The sequence below is a fragment of the Hordeum vulgare genome, chromosome 4H (assembly GCF_904849725.1).
Source record: "Hordeum vulgare subsp. vulgare chromosome 4H, MorexV3_pseudomolecules_assembly, whole genome shotgun sequence".
Classification (NCBI taxonomy): domain Eukaryota; kingdom Viridiplantae; phylum Streptophyta; class Magnoliopsida; order Poales; family Poaceae; genus Hordeum; species Hordeum vulgare.
Genome location: NC_058521.1, coordinates 250,408,960 through 250,433,133, shown reverse-complemented (window position 1 = coordinate 250,433,133; position 24,174 = coordinate 250,408,960). Strand labels below are relative to the sequence as shown.

The 24,174-nt window shown below is 49.8% G+C and overlaps 1 protein-coding gene across 3 annotated transcripts; it reads left to right on the top strand.

Moving 5' to 3' along the window:
- The first annotated feature begins 779 nt into the window (after window positions 1–779).
- Window positions 780–23,035, top strand: LOC123448467 (DUF724 domain-containing protein 3-like). 3 transcript variants are annotated; one of them, XM_045125374.1, is made up of 7 exons: window positions 780–1,837; window positions 20,455–21,120; window positions 21,295–21,408; window positions 21,500–21,554; window positions 21,631–21,752; window positions 21,822–21,957; window positions 22,037–23,035. In XM_045125374.1, the coding sequence occupies exons 1-7, from the start codon at window positions 836–838 to the stop codon at window positions 22,807–22,809; spliced, it is 2,868 nt and encodes a 955-aa protein (XP_044981309.1). In that variant the 5' UTR covers window positions 780–835; the 3' UTR covers window positions 22,810–23,035. The 3 variants fall into 3 exon arrangements, with proteins under 3 accessions (XP_044981309.1, XP_044981308.1, XP_044981307.1); XM_045125373.1 differs by having other exon boundaries at window positions 20,455–21,204; window positions 21,634–21,752; XM_045125372.1 differs by having other exon boundaries at window positions 20,455–21,204.
- The last annotated feature ends 1,139 nt before the right edge of the window (window positions 23,036–24,174 follow it).

The window sequence follows — 24,174 nt, the reverse complement described above, 5'->3', positions numbered from 1 at the left end:
TGGAGCAAATGATGAAGGCAAGAGAGGAATTGACAACGAAGACATTGAAGACGAAGCTTCTTATCACCGAGAAGAAGAAAGAGGTCAAGCTTGCACAAGTGGAAGCAAAGCGTGAAGAAGCAAAGCGCAAGGCCGACTTGGAGGAGAGGATGATCAAGGTGAAAGAGGCAAAGGTATGGAAAGAACTCATGGTGGAAGAGAAGGAGCACATGATGATGTCCAAGAAGGACATGGATCAAGAACAATTGCAATGGTGGAAGGACTACAAGGAGGACATCGCGGAGAGAAAGAGGATATTCCGTGGTGCGTCCTCTACTCTTCGAGGTGACGCTCCGATGAGTTGTGGTGGCGATGGCAGTGTGGAAGACTCCACCACCGGCGACAATGGAGGTGCTTGATGGACGTGGAAGTGGTCTAGGAAATGGCGCCAAGTATAATTTTTTGGTGATGATGCCGAGTAGAGGGGGAAGATGATGATTGTGTGATGTAAAAACTATTAAACCATGCATCAATGATCTTTATTTCCGTGTTTGTTTGGAGGTTTATTATGTTTTTCTAGTGAAAATTATGCAATGCCAAATGACAGTTTTAAGGGTTGGCGTTGGGGCAAAGAGTAGAACCATCAAACTTTTAAGGGTTTGCCCCTGTTTTTCAACCCTTAAAAGTGTTAAAATTAGGCAATTCTCAACCCTTAAAACTGGTTTTACATTTAAGGATTTAAGGGTTCTACTACAGATGCTCTAAGACCCCGCCCCCTCGTCGCAGTTCCGACAGACAGACCCGTGAGCGTGACCCACCCAAAAACCCTGACGCGCATAACCCCCATTCCGTCCAAATGCCCGGCCGCTCGCCGGCGCCCACCGGCCGCAGCCGGCGCCGCAGCCGAGGCTGGAGCACTCCGTATAAGGCCTCCCGTCGCCCGCAGTCCCCGACCCCTTCCTCCGCGCCGCCCCTTGCCCAGCAGCCGCCCCTGCCCCCTGGCACCGAGGTCGAGGTCCGCGTCGACGACGACGGCTTCCACGGCTCCTGGTTCGAGGCCAAAGTCGACAGCTTCCTCCCCGCGCGCGGCCGCGGCTCCCGGGCCCGCTACACCGTCACCTACTCCCATCTCCTCTCCGACGACTCCGGCGGTACCCTCGTCGAACCCTTCGCCCCCTCCCACATCCGCCCCCGCCCCCCTCCGCCCTCCAACCCGGAGCCGCTATGCCTCCACGACATCGTCGAGGCCTTCCACAACGACGGATGGTGGTCCGGGATCCTTCTCGCCACTGACCCCCTGACCGCCGCCTTCCCCATCACCCGCGAGGTCATCACCTTCCAGGATCCCCACCACGTCCGCCACCGCCGCGACTACGTCGACGGCCAATGGCTCCCGTCCAAGGTCGCCATTTCCGTCCAGCCCAAGCGGGCGGTTAGGGTTTACGCAGTTGGGGACAAGGTGGAGGTGGTCAGGGATCGGGACTTGTATGGCTACTCGTGGTTCCCCGCCACTGTGGCCAAGGTCATCGATAGGCTGAGTTACCTCGTTGAGTACTCCGATCTGGAGGAAGAGGTGGGTGGGGGGAAGGCCATGGAGTACCTGCATTGTCTCTTTATCAGACCAGACGTGGAGCACTCTCCGCGGGAGAGCGAGTTCCACCTCGGTCCTGGTGCCGCAGTGGAGGTGTACTGTGACGGCGCTTGGTCACCAGGGGTGGTGCAAAGGGCTGTTGGCGAGGGTGAGTACGAGGTTAGCATCAATGGGAAGGAGGGAGAGCTGTTACTGAAGAAGGTGCCAGAGTTGCTCAAGCCTCAATACAAGTGGAATGGCAAGCATTGGAGGATTGTAAGCCCTAAGGTAATATTTGCGAAATCTAGCTACTACCTGTGCATGCTAGTTCACAATTTCAGTACTTTGATCTTATAGTTTTTGTTTGTGGATTGTGTACAAATGTACATACCTGCAAATTTTGCTGCTTTCGGCCATGAATCGATCAGGGTGATTTGTTTTTGTCTCGTATCCAATTCGATTAAAGTTAGATGATACATCTTTGGGAGTTATTTGTTTATTCTTTATAGATTTATTTCGAAATTTGATAATCAACAATTTGTTATCCTTTTCCCACAACCCGCTAGCCAGGCATTCTTAATATATGTTGCTTCTGAGTTCCGACGGAAGAGTTTGATAGTCTGAGGTTCTGAATTACTTTCATGAAGAACTATGAACTAATATGAAGATCTTCTTGCATAATGGACTTTGAATTTTTGCATCATAATTAAACTTTAGATGTTCTGTCTTGTTGTATTGCCCATAATGTTGGACTGCCAATGGTTTCACTAAAGATATTGACATGCTTTTCAAAATACATGCAAGAATAATATGTGGGTTCAGCTATTCTTCGTGTTTCCATCATTTCATTTGACATTGTCAAATCTGAAGCTGTAAATGCTGGTATGGAGCTAGTATCGTGCTGTTGTTGACCAGATCCTCTCTTGAACCATATCCAGCTTTCATTTTTTCTCATAACATTATTACAATACCAATCTTGTAGACTTCAACTTTGTTCTTTACAATTAGTCTGATTGTATGACATGTATTCTGCATCCCTTCTTTACCTCAGTGCTCTTGATCATTTTCAAGAAGTGCTAGTTTCATATTGAAGTCTTACATATGGATACTTAGTAGGGAGTTGCAAGATGGCTTATATTGACAAGTGACATCATACAATTTGTAGAACACTTCAGTTCCAATGGAAGTATCTAACTACTTTGCCATTTGTATGTTATACACCGACAGATTAGGAGGTGTTTGGATGTTTTGTTGGGTTAAAGGTGTGTTGTGGACAATTAGGAGGCATTTTGGACAATTATTTCCCCTTGGAAACCGATTTCATGGCTGATTCTTTTGCATCTAATGTATAGGAAAAATAGAAACAGGAAGGTTATGCTACAAATATCTTATAAATCCTTTAAATGTTTTTTCTCACCCAGTTGCATGTGTTGGGCTGGTACTGCATGGTTGGTTGTAACAATAGTATTATGAACTGCATACCACTTGTATAGTCTTAGTATACTAGAAATTACGCAACTGAGCTCAGTGCACATGCCTGCATTTGTGATTTCTAAAACATATTTCAATATTTTAAAATAAAAAATAATGTATTTTATCGAAGTATGAGCACCAATAACTTATATGAGAAATCCCTTGACTGATGCTACTTTCTTTTCGTGGCATTTCTCCATCAGGCTGATTCATATTGAAAATTGATGAGGCATGTTGTCTCATGTGGATGCTTGGGTTATTTTTTGTTATAGCGATTAGTTGTGTGAGTCCTATTTTATTTTTCTTATTAAGTCATATGGATTGCTGACTAATTGTGTTATGACCGGCGTGACTTATAGCCGGAGGAGGTCCAATGGGCCCGTTTAGTTAAGGGCTTAGCCCAAGTTATCTTAGTTAAGTTAGGGGCTCAGCCCAAGTTTCCTTATTTATATTACCTTAGAGCTTATATAAACAAGTTGTAAGACACCTTTTGGAATTAAGCAATAAGACAATTCTATTGCCCGGCTCCCAGAGGAGCCGGAACCCTAACCCTAGCCACCGCCTCCTCTACCGCCGCCGCCTCCTCCCTGCGCCGAGACGGCGCCGTCGCGTCAGCCGCGGCGCCCTCTTCTCCTCCAACCTCCCTCCTACCCTTATAACCTAAGGCAGAGGGCCGGTAGAACCCTAGTTTCTATCAGTTTGGTATCACGAGACTCTGGTATGATCATGTCATCACCGCCGCCCGCCTCCACCGTTGCGTCGTCCCCCCTCCACCACTCCGATGACCACCACGTCTGACGGCCCGCACCTGCCCGCGCCGACCTCTTCTGCCATGCCACCTCCTGCCGTCCTCACCCCGGAAGAGCTGACCAGCGCGATCCACGACCTGGCTACTGCCGTCCAAGGCATCCGGCTATACCTGGCCGCGCCCTACGGACCGTAGCCGGCCGCGCCACCACCAGCTAGCGCCGGCCCGTCCCGGCCGCCCTGCCAGCAACCGCCGCTGGCGGCAACCGCCGCGCTGGCCTGGCCGATGCAGCCACCACTCCAGCTGCCTCCGCCACCCTCGGTGGGGCCACGACAGCCGGCCCTACAGTTGCCGCCGCCGACACCCGCCACCACAGGGCCAGGCCCGACCGCCGAGCCGGGGGTGCCGCTTCACCAGCTTCGGTTCCCCCCCTCCCCGTCGCTGCTACCGGCCTAGGTGACCGAGTCATCACAGTCGGTCTACACGACGGCCTCGGCGCCGCCGCACACCCAGTACAGAGGGCCCTCCAGCTTCGCCGTTCTCGACGGGTACCCGGCGCAGAACCCTCCACTGCTCCGCGCCGACGAGCCATACCACTAGGGCGGCCCTAACCACACGCCGCCGCGCTTCACCAAACTGGACTTCGTCACCTACGACGACACCGAGGACCCCCTGAACTGGCTCAACCAATGTGACCAGTTTTTCCGGGGCCAACGGACACTGGCGTCAGAATGCACCTGGCTCGCTTCGTATCACCTCCGAGGTGCCGCACAGACGTGGTACCACGCTCTGGAACAGGACGAGGGCAGCATGCCCCCTTGGGAGCGTTTCCGCGAGCTCTGCCTCTTGCGCTTCGGGCCCCCGATCCAAGGGAGCCGACTGGCAGAGCTCGGCCGCCTTCCCTTCACCTCCACAGTGCAGGATTTCGCCGACCGCTTCCAGGCCCTGGCGTGTCACACGCCCGGCGTGTCGGCTCGTGTTACGCCCGAGCCATCGAGCGCCGCACGCAGGCCCTTCAACAGGCGGCTCCAGCTCGCGGCGCCCGACAGCCAGGCCGACCGGCCCAGACAACACCATCCCCAGGGCGGCCGCACCCGGGCCCGATGGCGGTCCCCGCTCCTGCCGCGCCACGAGCCTTCGCCGACTCACCCCGTCCGAGCAGCTCGAGCGCCGTCGCCAGGGGCTTTGCTATAACTGCGACGAGCCATACGTCCAAGGCCATGTATGCCCGCGCCTCTTCTACTTGTAGGCGGCCGACTACGTCGAGGAGGACACCGCCACTGACGGGCCCGACGACATGCCTGGCCTAGTTGCGGTTGACGCCGCCCCGGCGCCCGCTTCGGCGACGGCTCTCGTGGTATCCCTCCACGCACTCGCGGGCATCCGAGACGAGCGGACTATGCTCTTGCCGGTGATAATCAACCGCGAGCGCCTGTGTAACGACTAAGATGCAACCCTTTCCTATTTTGGGGGCGAGGCCTCAAAAGGGAAAGGGGCGCATCTAAACGTTTCGCAAGCGAGACAATCATAACATTACATAACTAAAAGAGTGACAAGTAGGACATACACTTGCCATCTGATAAGAGTATAGCATATAGCTTACAGACACACATTATTCAGAGCATAGTTTAGTCCAGCTACGGACAACATGATAACAAATAGAACCATGATCACGACCACGGCCTCAGTCCTCCGGGTAGGTCACGTACAGTCTGCCAAGAGTCCTCATCGAACTCCCACTTCAGCTGGCTGTCATCAGGATCTCCCGCGTCAGACGTACCTATACCTGTTGGTGTTTGTAGTAATCTGTGAGCCACGGGGACTCAACAATCGAATGGCCTTGGTATCGAATCTAGCCGAGTTAATGGGTGAGGAAGGTTAAGTGTATGAGTTTGCAGCAACCTAAGCATATATGGTGGCTATCTTACGATGATCAGAGTAAACATATGGTGGTCTACGCAAGGCGGTCGAAGACTAGGTTGATCACTAAGTGATCCTGAACACCTACTTACGTCAAACATAACCCCACCATGTTCTCGATCAGAGAATGATCTCCGAAGGAGACAGTCACGGTTACGCACACAGTTGGCAGTTTTATTAGAATTACTTTAAGTTGTCTAGAACCGGATGTTAACAAAATATCCATATTTGCCACATAACCGCGGGCACGGCTTTTCGAAAGATTATACCCTGCAGGGGTGCTCCAACTAGTCCATCACAAACTTTCACAGGCCGCAAAGTAATCCTCTATCACGAAACGATCTCGTCGGATTCCTTAGGGGAAAACCTCAACTTTGAGGAGACCCAAAGTTTCACCGGAATCCCAATGCGCAAGATATATCGCTAAGGTAAGACAAAACTAGCAGGACCTCCCGACGTGTCGACGAACCCGATAGGAGCCGCGTATCTCGTTCTCAGGACACGACGGATAAGCGACGCGTACAGTGGCCCGATAGAAGTCACTCAAGTTGCCATGAGTTGGCCCCGCACAGTGCTCTAGTTTGGACCAACACTCATGAGGAGCACTGGCCCGGGTTGTTGATTAAATCCTCGGGGTAGCCATTCCCTATGCATTTGATTATTAAGTTATTAGCAGATTAAAACCAAAGTTGGGTCCTGCCAGACAAGCCTTAACACTATACGATTTATCAAGGGGGTCCCCATAACAACCCCGAACGTGTTAGGAGCGATCAATTATGGAATCAAACACCGGTAGCCGAAACTAAGGCGGCAACAACAAAAACAACAACAACAACAACCAAGCCTTTCAGTCCCAAACAAGTTGGGGTAGGCTAGAGTTGAAACCCATAAGATCTCGAAACCAAGTCATGGCTCTGGAACGTGGATAGCTAACTTCCACGCACCCCTGTCCATGGCTAAGTCTTTGTCGATATTCCAAACCTTCAGGTCTCTCTTAACGGACTCCTCCCATGTCAAGTTTGGTCTACCACGACCCCTCTTAACATTCTCAGCACGCTTTATCCGTCCGCTATGCACCGGCGCTTCCGATGGCCTTCGTTGAATATGTCCAAACCATCTGAGACGATGCTGGACAAGCTTCTCTTCAATTGGTGCTACCCCAAGTCTCTCTCGTATATCGTCATTCCGTACCCGATCCTTGTGTGGCCACATATCCATCTCAACATGTGCATCTCTGCTACACCTAACTGTTGGATATGTCGTCTCTTGGTTGGCCAACACTCCGCGCCATACAACATCGCAGGTCGGATAGCTGTCCTATAAAACCTGCCTTTTAGCTTTTGTGGCACTCTCTTGTCACAGAGTACGCCAGAAGCTTGGCGCCACTTCATCCACCCAGCCTTGATTCGGTGGCCCACGTCTTCATCGATATCGCCATCCTTCTGCAACATGGACCCCAAATATCGAAACGTGTCCCTCTCCGGTACCACCTGCCCACCAAGGCTAACCTCTCCATCCTCGTGCCTAGTAGCACTAAAACCGCACCTCATGTATTCAGTTTTAGTTCTACTAAGCCTAAAACCTTTCGATTCTAGAGTCCGCCTCCATAACTCTAACTTTCTATTAACTCCCGTTCGGCTATCATCGACTAGCACCACATCATCCGCAAAGAGCATACACCATGGGATATCTCCTTGTATATCCCTTGTGACCTCATCCATCACCAAATCAAAAAGATAAGGGCTCAAAGCTGACCCTTGGTGTAGCCCTATTCTAATCGGAAAGTCATCGGTGTCGCCATCACTTGTTCGAACACTTGTCACAACATTATCATACATATCCTTGATGAGGGTAATGTACTTTATTGGGACTTTGTGTTTCTCCAAGGCCCACCACATGACATTCCGAGGTATCTTATCATAGGCCTTCTCCAAATCAATGAACACCATATGAAGGTCCTTCTTTTGCTCCCTGTATCTCTCCATCAGCTGTCGTACCAAGAAGATGGCTTCCATGGTAGACCTTCCAGGCATGAAACCAAATTGGTTTTTGGTCACGCTTGTTAACCTTCTTAAGCGGTGTTCAATGACTCTCTCCCATAGCTTCATAGTATGGCTCATCAGCTTGATTCCGCGGTAATTAGTACAACTTTGAACATCCCCTTGTTCTTAAAGATTGGTACTAAAATACTCCGCCTCCATTCTTCGGGCATCTTGTTTGACCGAAAAATGAGGTTGAAAAGCTTAGTTAGCCATACTATCGCTATGTCTCCAAGGCCTTTCCACACCTCGACGGGATACCATGAGGACCCATCGCTTTGCCTACTTTCATCCTTTTTAACGCCTCCTTAACCTCACACTCCTGGATACGTCGCACAAAGCACATGCTGGTATCATCAAAGGAGTCGTCTAGCTCAATGGTAGAGCTATCAACCTCTCCATTGTAAAGGTTGTCAAAGTACTCCCGCCATCTACGCTTGATCGCCTCATCCTTCACAAGAAGCTGATCATCTCCGTCCTTGATGCATTTGACTTCGCCGACATCCCTCGTCTTCCTCTCCCTAATCTTGGCCATCTTATAGATGTCCCTTTCGCCTTCCTTAGTGTTTAAACGTTGGTAGAGGTCCTCATACGCCTGACCTCTCGCTTCACTCACCGCCCGCTTTGCTGCCTTCTTCGCCACCTTATACTTCTCCATGTTAGCTGCACTCCTGTCCAGATATAGGCATCTGAAACAGTCCTTCTTCTCCCTAATAACCTTCTGGACCTCATCGTTCCACCACCAGGTGTCCTTAGCTTCCCTTCTACTTCCCTTGGTCACCCCAAACTCCTCTACAGTGACCTTCCGCAAGAAGGTCGCCATACTCGTCCACATCAAGATTGCATCGCCTCTTTCCTCCCAAGGGCCCTCCTTAATGACCCTCTCCCTGAAAGCCCGGGATGCCTCCCCCTTGAGCTTCCACCACTTCGTTCTAGCGACTTTGGCACGCTTATCCTGTTGGACACGAATCCTAAAGCGGAAGTCAGCAACCACAAGCTTATGTTGAGGGACAACACTCTCTCCAGGTATCGCTTTACAATCAATGCAAGCGCGTCTGTCTTCTCTTCTAGAGAGGACAAAATCAATCTGGCTAGAGTGTAGACCACTACTGAACGTCACTAGATGGGATTCTCTCTTCCTAAAGAGGGTGTTAGCTACAACCATGTCGTAGGCTAGAGCGAAGCTCAGGACATCTTCTCCTTCTTGGTTCCTGATGCCATAGCCAAAGCCCCATGCACCCTTTCAAAACCTGTGTTAGATGTACCCACATGGCCATTGAGGTCTCCTCCTATGAAGAGCTTCTCACCAATAGGTACCCTCCTAACCAAGTCCTCCAGGCCTTCCCAGAACTCCCTCTTGGTGCTCTCATTGTGGCCTACTTGCGGGGCATACGCGCTGATAACATTGAGGACTAAGTCCCCAACTACCAGCTTGACAAGGATCATCCGGTCCCCTTGCCTCTTAATGTCCACAACTCCATCCCTAAGGCTCTTGTTGACCAAGATGCCTACTCCATTCTTGTTTGAAGTTGTCCCCGTGTACCACAACTTGAAGCCAGTATCCTCCACCTCCTTCGCCTTTTGTCCCTTCCATTTGGTCTCTTGGACACATAGGACATCAACACGCCTCCTCACCGCCGTATCAACTAGCTCTCGTAACTTACCCGTCAGGGACCCTACGTTCCAGCTACCTAAGCGTATCCTCCTAGGCTCGGCTAACTTCCTTACCCTCCGCACTCGTCGAGTCAAATGCGAAGACCCTTGCTCATTTTTCACTACACCGGGGCGTCGGTGCTGCGCGCCACTAAGGATGCGGCGACCCGACCCTTGCTCACTTATCACCGTATCCAGATCAAGATACGGCGCGCCACCAAGGGGGTGACGGCCCGGCCCTTGCCCATTTGACACCACACCCGGGTTCCGATGTGGCGCGTCGCTAAGATGGTTACGCCCCAATGAGTTTCCTTTGGGTTTCATCTCCATAAGAGTGGCTGGGTTTTTCACGTTGGCTCGCCACGCCTATCACAACCCTCCTCCTTTACCCGGGCTTGGGACCGGCTATGCTGAGACAACATAGGCGGAGTTGAAACTAAGGCGGCAACAACGGAACAAATCACCCGGCAAAAGGCTAGGCCTCCCGTTATTTACCAAGTATATAGGTGCATTAATTAATTAGCAGTTAAACATAATGATATCAATATGCCCATGTTATCACATGGACCAGTTGTCACCTGCAACTAGCAAAGCTATTCGTTAGAGGTTGAGCAAGCCTACTTAGCCAAACAATATTTGCTAGGACAGGGAAAGTGTTTGGGGTTCATGGCAAAGACAGGTGGCATTTATATCACGTGGTAGGCACTTGCATGTGACTTCTTCAGCCTGGAACTGCTCTTGTTCTTCCTGCACGTACTCTTCAGAATCCACGTACTCGCTCTCCGTTTCCGATGCTACCCAAGATAAGATAACAACCAATGAACACCGGCAAAACGTAATGCAACAACCATTATGATGCATGTGTGAAGAAGTAAGCATGCATCACTATTCTAGTCACTTTCATATGCATTAGTTGAGTTAATTGAATTCTGGACAGAATCTCATATTAAGTTATCTTGACATGTATGAATATGGTATGAACATGTGCATCACGAGAAAACGATGCAAAAAGATATAAAAAACGTAATGAACGGAGTCACGGATCAACTGGAAACTACAAAACAAGTTTCAAAGGCCTACGGTTCAGAACAGCCACAAACACAAACACATGGGCACTCACTGGTGTAACCAGGTTGCCACATGATCAAGCAACAACATACAAGTGGAATGGTGCTTGGGTACACACCACACCAACAACAATGCTCACACAAACTTTAAAACCATATAAGCATACAATCTGTTTTTAACATCAACATAGCAGGTTGACTACAAGATCTACAGCAGCTACAACCCTCTAAATAACTCAAACAAGGCATGAAACTGAAGCCATCCAAAAGCATTACAACCCTGGACAAAAAGCCAAGGCAAAGGAATCATCCATGAGCAGATCTATAGCCACTAACTTGGACATAATATCATAGATTGGGACTTAGTGAAAATTACAGATTTTCACCAGCTGCTTATGCTCTGAAGCATTTTGGCAGCCTTCAAAATGATATCTACAGGAGGTGTTTAAGCATGAAACTTTACAAGGAGCTAGACAAACATAACAGCTAACAAACATTAGTTTGTTGCATGGGCTAATTTCCAACACAGGACCTAATTCACACAAGACAACAGAGGAAGAAAATAACACCAGATTCCCAGACTTAGTGAAATTCTCAGGGTTTCACAAATCTTGCAGATTCAGTCAAGTACCCACTTCGACAGGGCACAATAGGTGTATGCAAAATCCTAAGAACAAAATGAATGTTTCATGCTGTAGAGGGGTTCACCCACTACCATTCCATCAAGGAATCATCCCCAAAGGATCAAAGCACCACCTAATGTAAAGCTCTAAACATAGCATCACATCAAAAAATAACAGACTTGTGAAGTTGCTCTAAAGTGAAATCTGATTGCACCAATGGATTCCTGGGATGATTCTACCCCAAAAGCATATATCATAGTGCCAACTTTGTGTACAGAAAAACTCCACAACAACTAGATTAAGGACAGAACAGAATCAAACTACAGGTGCTAATTTAAACTCAGGTTGTTCATGCACCAGCCCAAAATGGCAAGTCCATAATGGGCATTTCCCCTTTTGGACATAATCCAAAAATGGCAACAACACACTCAGCTCAATATATAAAAAAAAATGCATACTCACTGACAGAGGGGACCCACTGGTCATAGACATCAGGGGCCAGAGCTTGACAGGTGGACCCTGTGGCCCACTTGTCAGTGGCTCGCTACAACAAGGAAAAGATATATGGGAGTAATGGGATTCGAACCCACTAACGCAAGGCGCTCTGGCCACTGGGTTACGCGCGGGCGTCTGAACTAATACAGGCGACAAGCAGGTTGACTTCCTGGCACGACGCCGAATATCCCAACATAGGAAAGATTAAAAAGGAGCGCGCGGGGGGAATCGAACCCGTGACCTCCTGGTCATCACGCGGTTGCTGCACCAGCCAAGTTAGGAGGGGTGATCTGGCATACACGGCTACTCGCCTGACATAAGACCCGAGGGCGCCATCTCTCTAAACCAGAGAAACGCCGGCGACGAAACACGCCGGTGCACCGCACACGCACACACATCTCCTACACGACACGCAACGAGGAAACGCCTGCGGCTGAAGCTTTGAACCCAACTACCTACAACTACAACAAGCTGCGGCCACTGCTGCTACTGCGCTACCGATGCACGCTCCTGCTGCAACTAGCACCGGCGAAGGCCTACGGCGCGAGGGTGCGTCCTGTCGTCGGCCACGACAAGCAGGGACATGAGAAGAAGGGGAGAAGAAGCATGCTCACCCACGCAGAGACGAGGTGGCGTAGCCGGAGCGGAGGAGAGCGCTTGTCGAAGCAGAGGACGCCGGAAGCAGAGAAGGGCGTCGACGTCGAGGAGGGCGCCGGAAGCAGACTCTCCGCGAGCTAACAACGGGAATGGAACCCCGCCGTGCTCCGCATGCGCCTGGTCCGGTCGGGGAAGAAGAGGTGGCGCCGATCCGCCGGCGTCGGCCTTACCAGGTGCCGGCCATGGCGAGGCAGTGAGCTCAGGAACACCCTCGACGGCGCTAGAGAGTGAGAGGAGGGGGAAAACGGAAACCCTAGGGTTGGAGGGGGCGCCGACTGCTTAAATGGTCTTGGGGTGCGCGCTTCGGGCCACTGGATCGGAGAGGAGAGGAGATCGGCGGCTGCAGGTACGTCGTACAGCATGACGTCTCGAGGAGGAAGAGAGGGGCGCGCTGCGTGCCTTCGCTGGCGACAAAGGGAGACGGGCCCAGGTGGAGAGGAGGGAGCCGGCCCACCTGGCCCTCTCTAGCGCACGGTTAAGGCAGGGAAACGAAATGGTTTTTCCTTTTGAATAAAGCTTCAAACCAAAATACACACAGAGGCAAACACAGGGATTTGAAATAAAAATAAAAATAGATAGGGCATGAGAGAATTATGCCCTATTTAACAAAAATATAAACCAGATTTTTAAGACAAAATAATTCACACCTAAAACAGAAAATAAATGCTGTTTTGATTTAAAACCCTCATCAAACTAAAGTCTAATATAACAATGAGAGCTACCCCCTCATCCATAAATAAATCCCCTAAAGCATTAACATTTTTGAAATAGGAGCAAGCAAAGTGAAAAACACAAATTACATAATTAATAGGGCGAGGGTTTTTGCAAGTGTTGAAAATACCACATACAACCCAAACACTCATAAGCACACTAGCACTTCCAAGATGAGCCAAACTCTAGCAACACAAGAATGGGATTGCCATAATGCAAATGAATGTCATGATGCAAGATGATGACACAGATGATGCCACATGAAATGTTAAACTCTTTATAACACCCAAACATGATACATCAAAGTCTCCACAAACAAGGAAACGAGTACAAATATGGAAAGGGAAACATCTAGGCTGTTACAGCTTGGTGGCCCTCCTGGATACGGGCTCCACACATAACTTCCTGCCCGAGTCGACGATGCGTCGCTTAGCGCTCCAACCGACGGGCGGGGAGCAACTCCGGGTCACCGTGGCTAACGGTGACCACCTCCGGTGCCATGGGATCGTCCGGGACGTGCCTGTCACCATCGGCGACGAGCACATCACCATCACGTGCGCCGGCATTGATATGGGTTGCTTCGACTTCATCCTCGACGTCGACTTCTTGCGGACCCTCGGCCCCATTCTCTGGGACTTCGACGCCATGATGCTGACTTTCTGGCGCCTGGGTCGCCGCATCCAGTGGGCGGGCGTGGGTGGCGCCTCCCTAGCGACGCGCAGCTTCAGTTGGCAGCGACTGACACAGGGCGTGAGCACCCCTGTTGGATCATCTCTTGCAGCAGCACCGCGACCTCTTTGACGAGCCTCAGGGCCTTCCGCCAGCCCAGGCGTATGACCACCGCATTCATCTCCTGCCGGGAACGGCGCCGGTTGCGGTGCGCCCCTACCGCTACCCCCAGTTGCAGAAGGACGAGCTGGAGCGGCAATGCACACTCATGCTCGCTTTGGGCATTATCCGGATCTCCACATCGTCGTTTTCGGCGCCGATCCTCCTCGTCCGCAAGTTGGATGACACGTGGCGTTTCTGCATCGACTACCGTGCCTTGAACGCCCTGACGCTCAAGGACAAATTTCCTATCCCAGTTGTCTACGAGCTTTTGGACGAGCTACATGGGGCGCGCTTCTTCACCAAGCTCGACCTCCGTTCGGGCTACCACCAGGTGCGGATGCATCCGGACGATATCGCGAAGATGGCGTTTCGGACTCATCACGGCCACTTTGAGTTCTTGGTGATGCCTTTTGGCCTCTCCAACGCTCCGACAACCTTTCAGGCCGTGATGAACGACGTCCTCCGCCCCTACTTGCGTCGGTTTGTGCTCGTTTTCTTTGATGACATTCTTATCTACAACGCTTCTTGGGCAGAGCACCTTCAGCACGTCGCCATCGTCTTCAACGAGCTTCGAGCGCATCATCTTCATCTTAAGCGCTCGAAGTGCTCGTTCGGCACGCCTTCAGTCGCCTACCTCGGCCATGTCATCTCGGCCGAGGGTGTGGCTATGGAAGCCGACAAGGTGGCGGCGCTTGCGGCCTAGCCGACGCCGCACTCGCCACGGGCTCTCCGCGGCTTCCTGGGCCTCGCGGGGTACTACCGGAAATTTATCTGGGAGTTCGGCCTCATCGCGTCCCCGCTCACGTGCCAGTTGCGACGCGACGCCTTTGCCTGGGATGCGGAGGCCACGGAGGCGTTCGAGGCCCTCAAGCAGGCCCTCACGACGGGTCCCGTCCTTCAGATGCCTGATTTCGACCAGCCATTCATGGTGGACTGCTTGCGTTCTTGCGCCGTCCTTCATCAGGGTGACGGACCGCTTGCGTTCTTCAGCAGGCCTTTTGCCGCGCGCCATCATAAGCTTGCGGCCTATGAGAGGGAGCTCATTGGCTTGGTGCAGGTCGTCCGCCACTGGCGCCCGTATCTTTGGGGGAGGTCTTTCCAGATTTGCACGGATCACTACACCCTCAAATTCTTATTGGATCAAAGGCTGTCCACCATTCCCCAGCACCAGTGGATCAACAAGCTTTTTGGCTTCGACTTCACCGTGGAGTATCGTCCGAGTCGCCTTAACACCGTGGCCGACGCCCCGTTCCACCGCGACGCCGACCACGACTCAGACGGGGCGACTCTCTGCATCCGCTCGGGGCCCTCCTTCGCCCTCCTTGACGACATCCGTCGGGCCACCTCCGACGCACCGGACGCTCAGCTTCTTCGGCAGCGCCTCGCAGCCGACGACCTGGCCGAGCCGTGGCGCTGGGCGGATGGGTTGCTCCTACATGGGCCACCAGGTCCTGCTGCTGGCCCACTCGTCCGACCACGAGGGTGTGCAGAAGACCCTCCACCGTCTTCGAGCTGATTTCTACATCCCGGGTGATCGGGCCTTGGTCCGGGACTGGGTGCGGTCTTGTGTTACGTGCCAGCGCAACAAGACGGACACACTGCGTCCGGCTGGGCTGCTGCAGCCCTTGGAGGTGCCATCCCAAGTCTGGGCCGATATCTCCATGGACTTCATCGAGGGCCTCCCAAAGGTTGGCGGCAGGTTCGTTATCCTCACGGTGGTCGACCGCTTCTCCAAGTAGACCCACTTCATCGCGCTCGGCCATCCCTACACGGCCGCCTTCGTGGCTCGTGCCTCCTTCGACGGAATTGTCCGTCTCCACGGGTTTCCGGCTTCGATTGTCAGCGACCGGGACCCGGTGTTCACGGGGCATGTCTGGCGTGATCTCTTCCGCCTGGCGGGCGTGAAGCTCCGCCTGAGTACGACCTTCCACCCTGAGACGGACGGCCAGTCCGAGGTGGTGAACAAGGTGATCGCCATGTATTTGCGTTGTGTTACAGATGACCGTCCCCGTGCATGGGTGTATTGGCTGGCATGGGCGGAGTACTGCTACAACACCTCTTATCACTCCGCCCTGCGCGCCACGCCGTTCGAGGTGGTCTATGGCCGACTGCCCCCGCTTATCCTGCCGGTTGACCCTGAGACTGCTCGGACTGAGGCGGCGGGCGACCTGCTTGGCAGCCGGGACGAGATGCTTGCAGAGGTGCGCCAATGCCTTCTCCAGGCTCAGCAGCTGTCCAAGCGCTACTACGACGATCATCACCGCGACGCCGAGTTTGCGGTGGGCGACTGGGTGTGGCTACGCCTCCTTCATCGCTCCACGCAGTCCCTGGACCCGCGCGCTAAGCGCAAGTTGGGCCCTCGCTACGCAGGGCCATTTTCTGTGGTGGAGCGCATAAGCAAGGTGGCCTATCGCCTGCAGCCTCCGGCCGGGCCCCGCATCCATGACGTGTTCCATGTGGGGTTGCTGAAGCCCTTCCATGGAGAACCGCCGGCAGCAACACCGGTGCTACCTCCTACCTCCAACAGACGACTCCTTCCAGGACCGGCAAAGGTGTTGCAGGTCCAGCTACGTCGCGGAGTGTGGCACTTGTTGATCCAGTGGCAAGGTCTTCCGGAGGTGGATGCCACTTGGGAGCAGCTTGACGAGTTCCGCCAACATTTTCCAGACTTCCAGCTCGAGGACGAGCTGTTTGCGCAGGCGGGGAGAGATGTTATTGTTAAGCTTCATGCACTAGCCAACGCAACCAAAAGTCCAAACTGATGGAAAGGGCTAGTGCAATCCACATATACTGTAACACCCCCTCTCACGTGTGACGGGGAAGACAAGTCAACACGTGCAATCGGAAGAGAGCGACGGCGCGCGAAACTCACGTATGACTCAAGAGGCCTCTACGTGGACACAAAGAGGGGCTACCAACAATTTTTAATAATTTGCGAAACCAAGACTTGAACTCAAGACCTTAGCTCCGATACCATGTTAAGCTTCATGCACTAGCCAGCGCAACCAAAAGTCCGAACTGATGGAAAGGTGTAGAAACGGGAGGGAGAGAGGAGTACCTCCAGCTCGTGTGTTTTGTGTGTGGCGGCTCAGTCTGGGAACGGGATGGCTGGGAGCCTCCTTTTAGGTCAGTCCCACTACATGGGCCTGGGCCCTAAGAGATAACTGGATGGGCTGGGCCATACCGGTTCAACACTCCCTCTCAAGATGGGTGGTAGATATCTATCATTCCCATCTTGTCACATGCCAAGTTACAATCCTTTGTTCCCAGACCCTTTGTCAAACAATCTGCAAACTGCTGCCCAGAACTGACATGAGTAGGGCTGATGACCCCGACATCAAGCTTCTCCTTAATGAAGAACCGATCAATTTCTACATGCTTTGTCCTATCATGTTGAACTGGGTTATTAGCGATGGCTATAGCTGACTGATTGTCACACCACACCTTCAAGGGCCCCTTCCTCAGAAGTTTCAACTCGCTCAGTAGGTACTTCACCCAGAGCATCTCACACAACCCTTGAGATAATGCTCTATACTCAGCTTCTGCTGTTGATCTAGACACAACCGGCTGTTTCTTGCTTCTCCATGATACCAAATTTCCTCCCACAAACACGCAGTAACCAGAAGTTGATCTTCTATCATCTTGACAACTGGCCCAGTCAAGAGTCACTATAGTCATCCACCTCAAGATGTCCACTCTTCCCAAACCACAACCCTTTACCCGGAGTCCCATTCAAGTATCTCAGGATTCTGTGCACAATATCAAGATGCCCACTCCTTGGTTCATGCATGTATCTGCTCACCACCCCCGTAGCATACGTAATGTCAGGCCTGGTATGACACAAGTACAACAACCTTTCAACCAGTTTCTGATACTCTTCCTTATTCACTAGCTCTCCTGATTGTGCTGTCACTTGGTGATTTTGTTCAATCGGAGTAGGGGCAGTACGACATCCCATCATGCCCACGTCACTCAAGAGATCCAAGGTGTATTTTCGTTGGCACAAAGAGATTCGCTTCTCTATCCGAGCCACTTCAATGCCAAGAAAGTATTTTAGGTTACCCAAATCCTTTACCTCAAACTCCTTGCTCAAACAACCCTTCAATCTCTCTATTTCCTCCTCATCATCTCCAGTGATGATAATGTCATCCACATAAACAGCAAGAATGGTGATCTTCCGATCAGAGTGCTTGTAGAACATCGTGTGGTCACCGTTACACTGACCATACCCCATACCACGGACAACACGTCTGAACCTATCAAACCAGGCCCTTGGTGATTGCTTCAGTCCATACAAGGATTTCTTCAGCCTGCATACCTTCCCCGTAGTCTCTGAAGTACCAAAACCTGGTGGTATTTCCATGTACACTTCTTCTTGCAACTCACCATGCAAGAAGGCATTCTTGACATCTAATTGATGCAACTTCCACCCAAAGTTTGTATCACAGGAGACCAATATCTTTACTGTGTTCATATTTGCCACGGGAGCAAACGTCTCATCATAGTCAATTCCATAAGTTTGACTATATCCTCTGGCGACCAATCTGGCCTTATACCGTTCCACCTTCCCTTCAGGATTCTGCTTCACTGTATAGATCCACTTACAACTCACTGCTTTCTTTTCTATCGGCAATGTGGTTAGTACCCATGTCTTGTTTTTCCTTAGTGCTTCCAACTCTTCTATCATCGCTTCACGCCACCTCGGATCTTGCTTTGCAGCCTTCCAATCCTTTGGAATTGACACAGTTTGAAGGGAGGCAACAAACGCCTTATATGTGGGTGAAAAAGCCTTATAAGACACAAAATTGCCAATATCAAGATCATCACAAGCATCATCCTTCGGTAGAGCCTTCCTTGCTACTTCACCCTTTCTTGCCGCTTCACGTGTAGCCTTTGGCAATGCAATGGGCAGCTCCACTGTGGTAGATGAGCTCGTCTCACTATCTTGCTGCTCCCCCTGCACTCTTGCCTCATTGCCTTGTTGCTCCCCTTGCACTCTTGCCTCATTGCCTTGTTGCTCCCCCTGCACTCTTGCCTCACTGCCTTGCTGCTCCCCTTGCACGTGTGGTTGCCGTCGAGAGTACACTAGGGTGTTCGTTTGCCATCGATCCCGAACAGGAACCCGAAGAGCACCAATCTTAAGTGTATCGACGGTTGGCTCGACATGAACCTGCACATCATCATCAGTGAGAGTACTAACCGGAATTGTTCCCACTATTGGTTGGACCTGAACTTGTACATCATTAGCAGTGTTATTGCCCACAGAATCACCCTGAGTATGAGACACATCCTTCTCCCCCTCTTGACCATCGTGCACATGATGTAGGTGGTCAAGCTCTGCAAATAGCAGACTGAGATCAGTCGGCGTACCATAGAATGGCTCGGACTCCCTGAAGGTAACATCCATACTCACGAACCTGCGTTTTTCAGAGGGAGACCAACATTTATACCCCTGCTGACTAGAAGAGTATCCCAGGAAGACACACTTCACTGCCCGAGGATCAAGCTTTCCAACAGATGGTCGGTGATCACGAACAAAGCAAGTACTGCCAAACAACTTTGGGGAAACAACAAACTTGTTATCTCCAATGAGCAACTCAGACGGAGATTTCATACCTAATATCCTGGAAGGTGTCCGGTTGATCAGGTACGTGGCTGTCATAACTGCTTCATCCCATAAGAACTTAGGCACATTCATGGTAAACATTAATGACCGAGCAGCCTCAAGAATATGACGATTCTTCCTTTCGGCCACTCCATTCTGAGGTGGGGTGTCCGGAGATGAAGTTTGATGGAGAATCCCTTGGTTAGCCATGAAATCCCCAAAAATATTGGCGGCTCCTGGTTAGCCAACCGTCTGGCTCAGAATGTACCTCCTGGAGTACGGGAGAATGTACCTCCTGGCGGCTCCTCTGATACCATGTAGAAACGGGAGGGAGAGAGGAGTACGGGAGGGAGAGAGGAGTACCTCTAGCTCGCGTGTTTTGTGTGTGGCGGCTCAGTCTGGGAACGGGATGGTTGGGAGCCTCCTTTTAGGTCAGTCCCACTACATGGGCCTGGGCCCTAAGAGATAACTGGATGGGCTGGGCCATACCGGTTCAACAAAAGGGCTAGTGCAATCCACATATACTGTAAGAGTTATGACCGGCGTGACTTATAGCCGGAGGAGGTCCAATGGGTCCGTTTAGTTAAGGGCTTAGCCCAAGTTATCTTAGTTAAGTTAGGGGCTTAGCCCAAGTTTCCTTATTTCTATTACCTTAGAGCTTATATAAACAAGTTGTAAGACACCTTTTGGAATTAAGCAATAAGACAATTCTATTGCCCGGCTCCCAGAGGAGCCGGAACCCTAACCCTAGCCACCGCCTCCTCTACTCGCCGCCGCCGCCTCCCTGCGCCGAGACGGCGCCGTCGCGCCGGCCGCGGCGCCCTCGTCTCCTCCAACCTCCCTTCTACACTTATAACCTAAGGCAGAGGGCCGGTAGAACCCTAGTTTCTACCAAATTGCGTATCTTGATTTATTCAATCATGCAAGTATCTTGCACTATGCGGTCACATGCGTTTGTTTTATGACTTGAAAACGTTTTCATAACTGTTCTTTTGATTATATTTGATATCCTTTTTGTTATGCATTTAGCATTGGATATATCTCGATTTGCATGACCCACTCTAGAGTTTCCTTCTTATACAGAGACAAGGTAATAGGCGGCAGTCTGTATCTGGAAAACGTCCAAGCTCAGCTGTTGAGGTGGCATCCAATGATGATGAAAATGGACATCATACTCAATCTCCAGCCACAAAAAGGTCAAGGAAAGAACTGCCACGAAAAAAACATGAAGAATTAACTGAAGGTTCTGAACATGTGTTGGAGTCTGAGATGGACACTAGTTTATCTGCACTACGCAAGTCACTAGCAAGCAATTTTTCTCCAAAATCCTGTTCTCCACGATCTAGAAAAAATAACTTTCAAGCGATTTCACGAAGGATAGTGGATTCTTGTACAGTGCCGATGAAGGGGCTTGGGGTTCATCATGCTTCCTCAGAAAATCCAACACCTCAGAACGAATCAAGAGCAGATGGTATTGTGGAAGTTGTTGTTCATGCTTCCTCAGAAAATCCAACACCTCAGAACGAATCAAGAGCAGATGGTATTGTAGAAGTTGTTGTTCAAGAAGCCCCGCTTGACATGATGCTTTCAAATGGTCAGCTTAATTCACCTGTATGTGGAACAGTTGGTGATGAAGCCCATGATATGCTTTTGACTGCAGTATTAAGAAAACAGAAAATGGATTCGTCCTGCATAAATAATGCTGTCCAGAAACCACAGGAAAGCCCGCTTGATGTCCAGCCACTCCAGGTAAAGAAATTTAGTGTCAGACAAAAAGGTGGGGAAACACACCCTATTCAAGCACTTGAGGGAAATAGTGACACATTTGATAATGTGAGTCGCTGTCATTGTGTTTTGTAGTTAAAGTAGCGTTTTACATGCAATGCATTTATAGTTACTATTAATGTCATTTTTTTTCATCAGATTCAGTTGAAAGGTAAAAGCAATAGCTCTTGTAAGGAAATTATTTGTGCTTTGACTGCTTCGACGTGCAATGCCCCTTCACCGCTGGATAAGCAGGCAAGAGCAACTGATGCGGTATGTCTTGTTACTGTTTATTTTGTAACTCTTCCTTAATAGTATCCCTATTCATGTGCATTATCTGTTCTGCCTGTCAATCTGTTTGCAGGTGTCAAGAGGGGCTGATAGTAGCTCAAACACAAAGGTTTTTGCCTCTAAGAAATGTGAGTAATTCATCTGAACAGTGACCCATCAACAAGATGGTTTATCAACACCAAAATATTGTTTTGTAATGTGCAGCAGCTGAAAAGAAAGGCGTCAAAGGTTTGTCTGGCCCACATAGCTCAGTGCATGGAACTAGGACTGTCCAGAAGAGAAGTGCAAAGAAAGTGGCAGGGCGACAGAAAGAATGCTTCATGGAAGTATGAACTTTTTTGTCTTGATAGGGTATTTCTATTAGTTTATGACTTCTTACCTCAGTAAATTTTCAGAGACAAGTGGACAGCAGAGGACCTCATACTCAGCAGCAGCTCAACATGGAGGAAAAAGTTGGCGTAAATGACGGAACAAATCACGAACTGTTTCCTTTAATACCCCCAGGCTTCAAATTAATATGTAACGGGCAAGGTATGTGCTGTGTAAACTACCTGTGGTAGAAATGTGCATTCATTTTATGTTGAATGTCTCTGAAGTTTATTGATGGCAGGTTTACTTCATGGGGAAAAAGTGGATGAGAGACCAATTCAACTACATATTCAGGATGCTGGGAGCTCACAGTGCACCATGGAGAACACTGCATTAAGGAGCTGCTCAGCTGTTGGGACTTCTCTGCACCCACCTTTTCTTTCATGTCAGATCTCTGGTGAGCGTTTTCCGTTCATCAAGACCTCATCCATATGGCATCACATTGAACCAATGGAAGTGTTTCGGAAGGTACCACAGGAACCCCATTTCCTTCCACTTCAGCAATTTATGCCAGAACTGCGTGAAGGAATGGCTATAGGTCTAATGGTGACATATGACAGCTTAGTTGAAAGTGTGAAGAGATCATGCATAGAAGATAGTATTGAGTTATTTGAAAGAAAGATCAATGCACTTGCTCATTTAGAGGAACATGGATTTGATGTTAAGTTGCTGCAGCACAGTCTAATGAAATTACTCGAGGCCAAATGGGAGCACACCAAGCATCTTGGACATCTGGACGAGTTGAAAGAATTAGTACCGCGGAAGGAGTCTGCCATGTCCCAAAAGCATGCATTACTTGTTGAAAAAGAAGGAGCTATATTTCAGCTTGAGCAGAAACTTGAGTACCTTCGCGGTGAAGCAGAGCAGATTGCAAGGGAGACAAAAGATGAAGATGCAGAGCTCTTGAGGTTGAAAGTGGGAGTTAACATGGCTCAGGAAGCATGTGTTAATGTTGAAGTGCGGTTTCACGACATTCTAGCCGATATGAGTTCGAGACTGCAGCTTTCCGAGTGATACAATATTCAGAAATCATTTCAATCTCCCAACTTTATTTGTTCCTGTAGCTTATGCTCCCATGTGTTGCACCTTTATGTTATCTAGGATCATCACCGAACTTGGATTAAGGTTCCAATTGTCATTCGACACCTTTTGTGCATGTAGCAGATGTATGAATCTTCAATTCTGTCAAGTTTAGACCCATGTTTCTATGCTAGTTGGATGGTATTTATCGTTGTGTAAACTGGTTGTCTTGTGTTGTCAGTTTGTCACTCAATTCCCCTAATCATGTGATGACTGTTATGCAGTGGTTAATCTCAAAACTTGCTGTTGGTTTATTATCTGATCTCCTGTATTTATTTTTGTATGGTCTGCTGCACGTCAACTTGGCGTGTTTCTGTTAGTCATTTAATCAATCAGATCCTGTTAGCACTTGGTAGCAGAGAACGGGCATAAAAAATGAAATTGCACTGCTGCTGATTTAAGTGCTCATGCTGCACGCGATGAATAAGCCTATTCAGGTTCGCAAAGCATATGTTTGCCATTTTTTTCTTGTTCTTTATAAGTCAGGATATATTATTATTTTGTATTTTGCCATTCGCTTTTGGCTACATTCTCACTAGATGACCAGTTATGCCCTTGGCGCAAATGTCAAACCCAACACAGAAGTTAAGCGAACTATATGTAGTCGTTTTTATCGTTGTTGTCCTTCGTTTTCTTATAAATCAAGATATACCATAATTTTGTATTTTATGCCAAATGTAACAAAGTTAAGCAAACTATACGAAGACGGTTTTATCCATGTTGTCATTCCTTTGTTTATGAGCTATGTGACTGATTTCATTGTTGCATTCAACTACACAGCGGCGCCATATATTTGTCTTGGCATGCGGCGGCTTCCTCTCATCTATTTCTTTTATGCATTAAGCAATAAACAAGTATGACATCATCAAATATTTTTTTATTTGCATTTTTAAAAAGATTTATCTCTTAAACCGTCATCTCAATTGATGATCCATTTTCACAATTGGTTTTCTCGCGATGAGATGTGTTATGCAATCCCGGGTCTGCTAACACCAGCTTTTCCGACCCACATGCGTCAACAGACCCAACGAGAGAGCAACACCGACTTAGGACAGACCTTGGACCCTCTACTCCCAAAAGACTAGCCTTTTAAGAGGGAACACCATCACCCTTATAAGTCGTGTTATGTCTCCTCCCACAATCGATGTGGGAATAAACCCAACAATCTCTCTCTCACACATCGATCACCATGGGCCCGCTAATACCAGCGTCTTCAGCCCACCAACCATGACCGACCACCCATGAGTCTACCGGGATCTATTCCGGACACCTGTGCTCTGATACCACTTGTTATGCAAT